Consider the following 12,369-nt stretch of genomic DNA (forward strand, 5'->3'; position numbering starts at 1 on the left):
TAAAATTTCAAAATTATATCAAAGACTAAGAACGAAAATTTTTCCATAAAATGAACCAATATTCTTTTTTACTTTTCTTGAATGTATTTCATTCAAATGGTAATTCATTCGTGTGAACATCAGTTTTGAATTGACTATACAGGGGTTCCTAAATTGGAGGTACAAACGAAAATGACAGATTCCTTGGATCATTTCAAGAAATAAAGTCCTATAACATGGATCAGCAAACAATTTGTTTTCGAGATACAGATGTTGAAGTTCAAGTTTTTTTCTCATAGCACCTATATATCCCTTCACAAGTTATTAAACTTGAATTTGGCATAGATAGGTATTCCAATTTGAAGTTTTCATCATATAATATGCTAAAATTTTGAATTCAAATCTACAGGGTGATATTTTTTCTGGACAATTACATATAGTTGGTGAGTTGTACAAATTTCGTCATGAGAAGAAATAAAAAATATAAAATTATGGGTAGGATATAGAGATAACAAATGAAAAGATGGTGTGTATATATTTTGAAATGATACATCTGATGGTGAATTTCGGCGAAATCTTTAGTAAACATTCCAGATATGGTTATTTTTTTGTGTAATTTTATGAAGAATTGTGCAGTTTATTTAGAAGAACGATAGATATGCAAGAAACTATCGGATTCTTAAAAAGCAACTGCTTCATTAATCTATGAAAACAACTTTAACCAAGGGAATGAAGAAAAAGGCCAAATTTTGAAATAAGCTGTTCAATTTACAATATTACAAAGCGGACTGGTCTCATTACTTCTAAAGGGGTTGAATCATCCTTAGTATCCCCCTGATTTCTACGTCCTTGGTGACCTTTGTGAGAATCTCATAGAATTAAGACAGAAAGTCAATTTCCCGTCAACGACCAATCATAAATAATATATTAAATATGTTTCTCTGTTTCTGTATCGTAATGAGTTCATTACAGTTCTAAAAAACAGTGCTGTAATGAACTCATTACAGCATCGTTTTCAGATATATTTTTCGTTTTGTGGTTGTCTATGCTGACTTCCAAGTTCCAATCCTATCAAATTTCAACAAACGTCAATAATTGTCAATATTATATAATTTGGGGATATAGAGAAATGATTTGCTACATATTCGCAAATTCTCATAATTCTGATAGTGTTCAATCGATTTCGTCAGACATAATTCACGAATTTAATATGTAATTGTAAATTATGTCTAAATTCGAAACATACGATTCATATTCAAATTCCATAATCTGTCAATTTTCGTAACAGTCACACCAACTGCCAAGATACAATACAAAAGTCACTAGGATATATAATCTGAATTTTTCATTGAATTTCGACAATATTTCGCAAAACTTGACTGAAATAGAGAAAATATCGTCTAATACTCGTTGCAGAAGGCAATTCCAACACTCATGCGTTCCAAAACTCGCTCCTTCGTCGCTCGTTTTCGAATTTCGCATTCGTGTTGGAATAGGAGCCCATTCTGCAACTTGTTTTAGAATATACTATTTACAAATGATTATGTTTCATTTTGGCACGAATGGCGCCACATGCTCTCTCTGTACCTTAGAACATTAATATTCTAAGCTCTGTACCGTTCATTTATTTCAGATAAATCTTGATGCATCTCTAAAATTTGTGGTCAAGTGTAAAGTGACTAAAAAAATCCGTCCGCTCTCGGAGTCGGATGGCGCAAAGTCAAACATCTTTGTGTTTTTCATCATTTTTCCTGTCAACTTCATAGACCTAATATTAGTTCTATGGTCAATTTCAACCACAACTTTCAAATTGAAAGAGCGTTAAAATTCAGTTTCTTGTTTATTTTATTAAAATGGATCAAGTTTTCAATTTCGATAAAAGCTTACAACAACGATTGAGAGAGTATAAGGATGTATTTGATGGTTTTGAAATACTTCCTGCTTCAGGACTGAAAAAAGAATGGGGCTTTTACTTGGAACTCACTATGGATCCAAATGGATGGCAAGCGATTTGGAAAATATCGAGAACCACTTGTGATATTTTAAAATTACCTTTTCCAACAATTGTTTTAGTATTTGTTCTGGATGTAGATTTCTCTAATTTACAAGCCTTAGTAAGAGTGATTGCCGTTCAAGATGAAAGTCATATTATTCCAGAGAAACATCATGTTCCTTTGATTCAGTTATGGCCTACAAAAGCTCAAGATGAAACTGTAGCCTTAAATTTGTCTTCAACTGCTAATGTAATTGATATGTTAAGATTCTTTTATATTCATTTATTCATGCCATGGGATATTGATGATGATGAAACTTCTGACTGGAAATCAAAACATTTGGAGTCGAGACTGAGATTATATTATGATATGAAAAATGGTATGATTCCTAAAGCAACATCTTTACGTTTGAATTCTTTACTTACCGAAGCTCGTAGAATACAGAATAAAAAAGAACAAATTGAGTTGCAATTAGAGGAAACTGTTATTGACGAAGATTCTAGCGAGAAAAATATAGAAGAACTCACTAATATTCATTTAAGACTGATTGAAATCAAGTGTGAAGTGGAAATTTTAGAGAATCCTTTACTTAGAAAGGCTTTTCTGAAAAGGCAACAACAACAGCAATTATTAAATGTTGAAAATGTAAAAGGTTAGTATTTTTATTCCATATGCAAATTTTCATTGTTAATTCAGTTAATTCAAAGTAGTTTGGGTAAAACTGCAGTTTAGTATTAACGATATTTGGGCCGAGTCGGAAGTTTTGTTTCGGGTTTATTGTTGTCCAATTTTGTAGAAACCTCAAAGGCTTGAATTAATTGGAATATTTGAGTTTGAACATAGGCTAGGGCTCAAATTAATTCTTCTTTTTTTTCTCCTATCAGTAAAAACATTAAGTAGGGTTATTTTGGTGATTTACATTGTGAGTAATCATTATTAGCAGATCAAAGTTGAAAAAAGAACATTAAATTCATTTAATTGTTGAACCGTGCTTCTAGAGAAAAAAAAACTTGTAAATAGGTCAATTGGGAATATTGGACACAATATTGTGTCCAATATTCCCAATATTTTCTTATTTAATAAACATTTAGTATGAAGTCTAATTTAAACTGATTAATGTCCACTAGAAAGAATATGTTTTATTCACATATTTATTTGGTAAAAAATTAATGTAAACACTTACTACTTTCCACAAATTTTAATGATTACGACAATTGTTTCGCCGTCTAAGCGGCTTCATCAGGGTTACATTGCAAAGTTGCTTAGACGGCGAAACAATTGTCGTAATTATTATTAAAATCTGTGGAAAGTAGTAAGTGTTTACATTTATTTTTTACCAAATCAATATGATTTTCCACCAAGTAAGGACTGAATCAAATAAATATTCACATATTTCTTAGAACAGGCATATTCACAGTTGCAAGGTGACACATTCTTTCTATCTATTTCATAATTCCTCCTTGCTTAGTTTAGATAACAGCTTCTTCATCAGTTGGTTTAATGGCATTATCTTTGAGATTGATGTGATTTTTTTGGAGTTGTAGAATACTTTCAAGGTTCAGGTTCTGTTTTTTAGTATCAGAAAAATATTAATGATAATGCAACAAAGCAGAATACCACTTGTGGTATGTATTACTTTTGTTGTTTGATGAAGGTACAATGGCTGGTCTAGAAGTTTTGTATCTTTTTGGATGATTGATGTCAGTTTTCTTATATGTTTGAACTGAAGTTCTACTTTATTATGTTGTGGAATATTGAATTATCGTTGATTTATTCCTTGGATCTCTTCATAATCATATCATGCCAATCTTTTAGTACTGTCTATGTATTCTTGAACAAAGTGAGGAACTGTTTGTTCGATAGTTGTTTTCAATAAGAATTGTGGGCAGTGGGCTGGTGAAGACAGGGGCAATATTCTTTGACTGGTGGTTAGAGGATAATGGAATTTGCTTAATGTGGAACTACAGGCTTATTGGTCTAATAAGAAGAAAAAGTTCAAGAACACATCCCTCAAGGAGAAGAACTAACTGTAGACACATGTTTTGGGCTTTCGTTTCTCCTTGAGGAATGTGTCCTTAAACGTTTTCTTTGATTCTGAAATTCCTCTCATTATTAGTTCCTATATATTATTGGTCCAATATTTTTATAGTTGATTTTGACAAAATACTTTTTTGGAAGTATATAAGCAATATCTTGATTCTTGATGATTAGGAAGGTGGTATACTCGGGAATAGTTGGCAATAATTTCTTTGAAGAAAGAGGTAATGGATTCATCCATTTCTATAACAGATATTTAGCAAATTCTATGATTGTTAGACCGGTGTGAACTTGACAGACCTTTTCCAGCAGACTGTTTGACAGAACACCTGAAGGCTCAGTCACCAGTGGCGAAAGCCAAGATTTATATTGAAATAGCATTACAGAATACAAAAGACAACATGAAGATTTTGGAGTTGATGGAATTGGAGGAAAACAATGGAATGCAATAAAGAAAAATTAATTATAGAATTTATTTCAGGGAATTGATGAAGTTTTCATTCGTGAATGCTCGAAAAATTTTGTTTAGTTTCCTTGATTTTTCCAGTTTCCTTGGAAAATTTCCGGAATTTTTCTTCCGTAAGTTCATTCTACGTAGTATCAGGAAAATAAAAAAAAATCGTTTAGGCAGTTTTTACGTGATGCTATGACCTATGAAACAGGGATCCATGAAACATGGAAGAATTAATTTAAATGATTCTCCAAGTGCCATCCACACGACTTTATATGTTTATAATGAATTACCCTGTATAAATAACTGCAGATAATCAAGTAATATCACATGTATCCACTATTCCAAAGTCGCACTTGTTAAGCGGTAATTTGTAACAACAAATGTCTGATGGCGGAAACATGAAATGAATTGATATATGTATCTATTATACAGGGTTAGAACTATTTATAGGGGCACTACAGGGATATCGAAAACCGTTAGAGTTCCATAGCTTAAATTACAAAAAAGTTGCGTTATTTAAGGATCAAGTGTATCTCCAATGGTTCTCTAGATATCTCGGAAAAAAATGAAAATCGAGATTTTCTTTTTTTCTGTAGAACTCATTTGTTTATCGAGAAAACTTTACAAAATTCGGTTTGTAGCCATTAGTCATTATCCAATATAGAGGTTGTAATGGTGATATCAGATTTTTTCTATTTCCCATAGAGTCACCTTTTTTTCCTATGAACGCTATATTGATTCTACCTATAAGGAAAAAAATAACGAATTCAACAATGTATCACACTCTACAAAAATATCGAGTCTAGCTATACAAGTTTGAACCTTTTAATTTTTCTGTTTAAGTAGTAGTCTGGCGCCAGAATTGTCAAATAACTTGTTACTTCGTTCAGTTGTTATGTGAAACCATTACTTAATTTTTGTAAAAACCTTAATCCTGTTTGATGAGTAACATCCTATTAATTACATAATCGTGCTGATATCAACACTTTACATAGCGTACAATTTCCCAATCTAGAACCTCGCCACTCATTTTAAAGACAATTTTCATATTATTGAAATAGGCTTCAAGGTCGTTGTACTAATCTGCACTTTTATCATACATAGTTCAGTCCAATTTTAAAATTTTCTTGGGTTTATCTTTTGAATTTTACTCTGATTAATATTTTTCTTTAGAACCTAGAATATGGCTTATTCAAGAAAATGGCCAAGTTGAGAGTTACTTGAGGTTTCTAGAACAAGTTAAATTGCTGTATCCCAAAGAAAAAGTCATAGTACAACCAAATCTTTCCCAAACTCTAGAATATGGAGGCCCTAATGATTCCTTCATTCTGGCTGAAGGAAAATATGAAGTTAATGTTATTACAACATTAGAAAATGGAGTAATCCTGAAAGGTATTGGTAATAGAGATAACATTGTACTTGATTCCATGTTAGATGATATTATGTTGGATTTTCAAGTAGAACATTGTTTGGTAGAGAATGTCACCCTTGATGCAAGTATGTCACAATGTGCAGCTGTTATTCGTAAAGGGAAGGTAAGGAAGTAAACTAGGGTTCATTCATGATTATTTTCATTACTCAAAAATATAGCCGATGCTATTATTATGACCTTTCTAAAGTTAGCAGAGCTACAGTATGCCATTTGGAATAAACCCGGTATCAACGTTTGAATGTGTCATCTCATTTTGAACAGCCAGTAATGTTCTCAATAATAATCAAACAATAAGTACTGACACCTGTTCTTCTAGTATTCACTTTAAAAATCTCATCAAAACAAAATCATTCATTTTGAAGTTATTAGGTTTTTTATAATACCTCCAATTTATGACAAATCGAAATATTTCGAATAGGTGATTTTTGAGCATATGAAAAAAACTTCGAACATGCTTATGTTCATTTATTCTTAGAAATCTGGAAATTCAATATGGTGTTTCAAAAGAAAATAATATATGTTAGGTACAGGTACCTTTTTGGTTCACCCTGTACCTGTGTATTTCCAAACAATTCGAGAATGTAGCTCTAATGGAGCCTAAGGTGCAATGCACACTGAACCCGAACGGCGAGGATGTAGCAAGAACGTAATGGAAACGTGACGTAGGTTAATCCATATACAAGGGTTTAGAAATTTCGGTCAGGAGCAGAAACGCAAGTTGAAGTTTGAGAAATCATCGTTTTGGCTACAAATTTGTGGTTATCAAGTAGCAAGGGCGTAGATCTTTTTTGGGGAGAAGTAATCGAAAAAAATTTTGTCGGGTACACATTATTTGATCAAAAATAAATATGTACATAGTTATAGAACGTATATACACAACAAAGAACATTTCAAAAACAACAACAAACTTTTTCCCGTAAGAATACATTTGATGAATTTGTGATCATAATAAACGAAAAAAACAAATCTAACATGCCTACAAACTAATAACTCAAAAACAATTGTTGTGAAAGAGAAATAAATTCATTTATTCGTAATATAGCCCGTCCTTTATGTTTTTTATAATACGAATTCCAAGAATGTCTTCATATTCGCAAACGTTTCTATCACATAATCTTAATCAAAGCCAAACCTCCCAATATTTTCTGATCCATTGTTGATCTGAGCAAAGTTCTCAAAAAAAAAAAAAAACCATAATGAAGCGTTGCGACGATATAAACTCATATTTTCTGATTATGACTTCAGTAAGTCATTGCACACTCCTCTGAAACCAATTTTGAGCAGTTTATTCAAAAGAATCTCTATATGAAGCTTCGCACGTTCTCTCAGGCAACCCAAAATACATCCTCCAAAGTGTCAAATTATAATCTATGATTGTTCGCTCGGTCAAAGGAAAAAGGCCTATTTCTTTTTTCCCTACGATTTTTTCGGGAATATTTTGTTGTATAAACCTTTTCATGACAGTAATGAACACAACAAAAAAAGAATTATCCAATTCAGTGGAGTCGTTTGAAGTGATGCCCTAGATCCATAGACCCTCTTTTGTATAGTGTGGTCCAACGAAAACTCAACACCTCGATTTTCCGGCTTTAAAATTAAAATGTGGAAAATCCCTCGGACCCGACAATTTTTGATTCGAGGGAGAACAACTTTTCTGCTCTTCGCATCCGCGTAATTGTATACCTTTGCAAGATGTCCAATTTTCCAACATTAAGAATGTTGTGACTGAATATATTTTCAAGTATTTGCTAAATGAGTAGGCTTGCCACATCTGTAACACATTCTATCCCCTAGATATAGGGATTTAGACAAAATCAATTTCTAATGAAATTGGAATGGTGGTCGCAACTGGTTTTTAGAAAAAGTCAAAGTAGTTTGAAAAAGTTCTATTTTCCTACATTCCTTTTGAGCTGATTTCATAGCTGAAGCCATTTTGACACAATCTTCGAATGTGCTATGGGGTTCTTTCAGTCTGAATAATTTTTCCAACCAACTTGAATTCCAGGATTACAGGATTTTCATTTGAATTCACAATATTACAGGGTTTTTTTAAGACCGACTACAAAATTTGATATGATTTATCCTTCTTGGATTATTTCTCGATTCTGTTCGTCAATACGTGCATATGCTCTTTAATAATGGTTACCAAATGATCAAGTATAGGATTTAATTTTCGAGTCATCCGGACTAGTCAAATCGAATAATAATTGCTGAGATTTTGTTTCCATATTGTGGATCAGCCTTTCTTTCTTACTATCGTAAATTTCTTCTGGCGTTCCTGTAGTCTTCATGTTGAAAAAATTCTCTAATCTCTTGATGTAAATATCCCACGTTTAACTCTCCTTGTAAAATGATTGCAAAGGCTTCATATATGCTATCAAAACATTACCGGAACATGTATTGCATTGCCTTAGTTAGGGCTTTAATAAGTTTATGGAACTGTTCAGTATTCATCGTAGATCGATGATTCGTACTTTCTTGTCGCTACTGTTATATATTCAAGTACTATCTCAAGGAATTATTTATTTTTATTTCTATTAATTTCACAGAAAAATTCGATTAACGTCCGTTGACTTCATAGTAATAGTGAACAAAAATCAATAGATAAAAGAACACAACATGAACCAAATTGAATATTTTTATGAAGAATTCGAAGATACTGATAATCAGAGGATTCAGGGCCTAATATGGAAAACTTTCTCAATAGAGTTCAACACCAAGTAACCCTTGTTTTATCCCAAATTCATTCTTTCAACTCGATTTCAATTTTGATGTTCTTATTATATCAAGTTAAAATAATGTTGAATGATTGCTAAAATTGATAACACTGATATCTTTAATATAAACTTATGTTCAACTCAGCATGCAGCTATAGGGATAAGTGGAGCTAGGCATGCCATTTCCACAGAAAATCCTATATAACACATAACAAAGAATTGAGTTCATTTCGAGGTTTTGGGGTGTTACATATTATTAAAAAATAATAAGATCAGCCTGAAAGAAGAGCTTTGGGTAAAAGCTAGTTCACTAATGCATGTTATTTTCCAAAGGTCACATTTTCCAACTGCAAAATTGTTGGTGATGGGGTGTCAACCATTCATCAGGGAATCATAGTACTTGCTGGAGCCGAGCTAGAATTGATAAACTGTGAAATGTATGGCTTTTATATAGCCCTTGTAGGAAACTCAGGTTCTCAAGTAACAATGCAGAACACAGAAATCTACAACGTTCATTATGGATTGAAAATATATGATAATTCTTTAGTCAATGTACATAAATGCACTTTTAGAAACTGCAAAGATTATGGTGTGTTTGTCGAAACAGAGAACTTGGAAGAAGGAATTCACAATGTTGGCAATTTTGAAATATTAAATAAGTGAGTGTCATTTTGATTTTTGGTAACATAACATAAGATTTGGCTATTTGTAACCACTGGCGGATAGAAGGTTGCATGTAATCGTTAAAAATATTATTAATTTCAGAATACCTCAAGTAAAAACTGAATTTGTGAATGGTATGAATAATGGTAAAGGCGACGTTCTTATCAATCGTACTTCTCAGATCAATGCAATTAAAGATCTTTTCTCCAAAGGGGATCCAACAATTTCAGAACCTTCTGATGAAGAGATGGCATTCGATGATGACTGCAAAGATATTGGCAGCGAATTTGATAGAACTGTCATAGAAAGCGATCGAAATATTTCACCAGTAACAATTTGAACTGGTCAATAATTTTCAATGAACTGCATATAAGTTTTGTGATAAAAGAATGATTTTTTTCTCTATATTGAGTTAAATAGATATTTTATTTATAATTTTTCTTTAACATGTTTTTATTTGAAATTGAAAATCTAAAAAGTTAAGCCTTATTGTATATAATTATTATGGGCTTGATATTAAACATAATTGAAGCTTTTTCAAACTAGCCTCTTATTTAATTTTAAAATTGTATAGTGAATATGTATAGTGAAGTGCTCGAATTTTTCTCCCTTGCTTGATGAAAAAGTACTTGCTTTTTATTGTTTTCCTGCTTGGAAACAACGCAAATCCAAGAAAATCGAGATGACTCAAATGAGTTGTGTCAGTAGTTTCGATATAACTATAGTCGTGTGCCTTTAACACACTTCAAATTTGTATTTCAGTAATGTATGGATAATCTAAACAGAAAGTTGGCAGGAGCCGTTGTGTTTATCAAATCATTCAGATTATAGAAATAAAATTGAATGATATCTATAATAAATCATTTATTGAGAATCAATAACAATAATTGATTTGTTTCAAATAGAACTTTCACTTTTTCTTCATCTACGAAATGACTTGGATGATGAACAAGTTTCTGAATATCTGTCCGTTTCTGCCGAAGAAGTTTTATTAGGTAAATTCAATGATATAATATAATGGTTTTAGTTTACAGATTATTTCATCCTGTATTATTGAGTTACCACCGCTGCTGCGTATGATGAATATGTATATCCCTCAAACAGTGCCTGAACAAATGAAAAAAAGGGGTGGACCTGCGATGGACACTTGATCTTGAAATTTTGACCTTAAAATTCGCATTTGGGGGGTGCCAAATTCACACTTTCCGAAATTTCGAATAATTGACATTTTGGTTTCTGTGGTTGGACGTATGAAATTATTGGCTGGACAATAGTGGACGGACGATCTATACCATTTAAAACATTTTTTTGCAATTTGGGGGTGCTGCTCTGAAAATATGAATGTGTAAAGGATTATTCAAAATAAAAAGAAAATGATAACAGATATCCCTCAAGGAAAAGTGCTAAGCGCCCATTTGTGTTTTCCGTAGACAGACCCAATGGGTTTTCGGATATCTTTTCGCAAAACTCTCGAACGCTGCCTGGACAAATGGAAAAAAGGGTTGCAAACATGTACCTAAGATGGAAAAACTATCCTGAAATTCAGACCTCAAATTTTGCATTTGTAGGTGCCAACTTCACACTTTCCGAAATTTCGAATGATCGATATTTTGGTCTGTGGTTGGACGAGTGAAATTATTGTGTGGATAAAAGGGGACAAACCATTTTAAACACTTTTTTGGCAATTTGGGGGCACTGCTGAGAAAATGAACGGATAAGACGACTTTTCTCATATCTCTTGAACGGTGCCTGGACAAATGAAAAAAAAAGGGTGGACAAACATGGACCTACGATGTTGAAATTTTGATCCCAAAACAATCAATGAGACACAACAATCCCTAAACTCAAAATTGAGGTGCTAGCTTCAAACAGCTCGCCTGTTATGGTGCATGTAGAACATCCTGTTTAGAGAACTTTATGTACCGAAATACATACAACTTCTAGTGTGAAGTTGTACATGTACATATATTCTCACATGTATTGTATATTACCATAGTATAAAGAATTCCTTATACTAGACAAACGTATACACCGCAGCAGCAAAACAAACATTGCTTTAATTATTGAAATCCGGGACAGCGCGTACGCAGTCCCGACTACCAAAAATTACGCGCCCGAGTTATCCGCATTAGGGATAATCGCAGAGGTCAGCCCAATCTTAGAGCAATGAAAGGGCCTCACTCCGGGGGAATCGCCTTGTTGATCGCGGTATCCCCTACGCCAGGTAAGTATGCTTAATGTAGCTTTCAACGTCTTTTTGCCTCTTTGGGTACTACTCTTTTCAGTAATATGTGGTAGGTGGCGCTATCTATCGGTACACATTACACTGACTTAATAAACCACAACCTAAGCCTAAATATGGCGGCTTTTTGTTTACATCCTCCATTTACCTGATTTTTGGGATTTATTCGAAATGTAAGGCCATTCTATAAAGTCACTTTAGTATTCTTCAGTTGTATAAATTTGTTATATTTACAATCAAATACTATCTGGCCCAATAATTTTGATGAAGTGTCAGTTCAGTCGATTGTATTCTTGAGTTCTATGTACCCATTCGCTATTTTTGGGCTCAATTTGAACGAACTGTCACCACCGTGTTTTATTAATTATTACATATATTAGTACATATTACTGTGACTTAATGAAACACAGTGGCGACAGCACGTTCAAATTGAGCCTAAAAATGGCGAATGGGGACATTATACTCAAGAATACAATTAACTGAACTGACACTTCGTCAAAATCAAAATTATTGGGCCCGATAGTATTTGATTGTAAATATAACAAATTTATACAACTGAAGAATGCTAAAGTGACTTAATAGAATGGCCTTACATATCGAATAAATCCCAAAAATCAGGTAAATGGAGGATGTAAACAAAAAGCCGCCATATTTAGGCTTAGGTTGTGGTTTATTAAGTCAGTGTAATGTGTACCGATAGATAGCGCCACCTACCACATATTACTGAAAAGAGTAGTACCCAAAGAGGCAAAAAGACGTTAAAAGCTACATCAAGCATACTTACCTGGCGTAGGGGTTACCGCGATCAATTAGGCAACACAAGAAGATTTCAACAAACTGAAAACATATTT

At 32.9% G+C, this 12,369-nt stretch overlaps 1 protein-coding gene and 1 non-coding gene across 2 annotated transcripts; one reads left to right on the forward strand and one right to left on the reverse strand.

The window, feature by feature from the left end:
- Positions 1–1,672: 1,672 nt before the first annotated feature.
- Positions 1,673–9,818, forward strand: LOC123678158 (protein nessun dorma). The gene is made up of 4 exons (XM_045615011.1): positions 1,673–2,625; positions 5,638–5,999; positions 8,947–9,272; positions 9,379–9,818. Exons 1-4 carry the CDS (start codon positions 1,833–1,835, stop codon positions 9,614–9,616), a joined length of 1,719 nt encoding a protein of 572 aa, XP_045470967.1. The 5' UTR covers positions 1,673–1,832; the 3' UTR covers positions 9,617–9,818.
- A 1,528-nt stretch (positions 9,819–11,346) lies between these two features.
- On the reverse strand, positions 11,347–11,508 carry LOC123679368. The gene has a single exon (XR_006747384.1). It is a non-coding gene; the product is annotated as a U1 spliceosomal RNA (small nuclear RNA).
- Positions 11,509–12,369: the final 861 nt, after the last annotated feature.

The sequence above is a fragment of the Harmonia axyridis genome, chromosome 4, assembly GCF_914767665.1.
Source record: "Harmonia axyridis chromosome 4, icHarAxyr1.1, whole genome shotgun sequence".
NCBI classification, from domain to species: domain Eukaryota; kingdom Metazoa; phylum Arthropoda; class Insecta; order Coleoptera; family Coccinellidae; genus Harmonia; species Harmonia axyridis.

Excerpts from the sequence above, each read along its gene's own strand:
- LOC123678158 (XM_045615011.1), top strand. The coding sequence starts at position 1,833 with ATGGATCAAGTTTTCAATTTCGATAAAAGCTTACAACAACGATTGAGA. Across the intron at positions 2,626-5,637 it reads AAATGTTGAAAATGTAAAAG|AACCTAGAATATGGCTTATT; the intron begins GTTAGTATTTTT and ends ATTTTTCTTTAG. Across the intron at positions 9,273-9,378 it reads AATTTTGAAATATTAAATAA|AATACCTCAAGTAAAAACTG; the intron begins GTGAGTGTCATT and ends TATTAATTTCAG.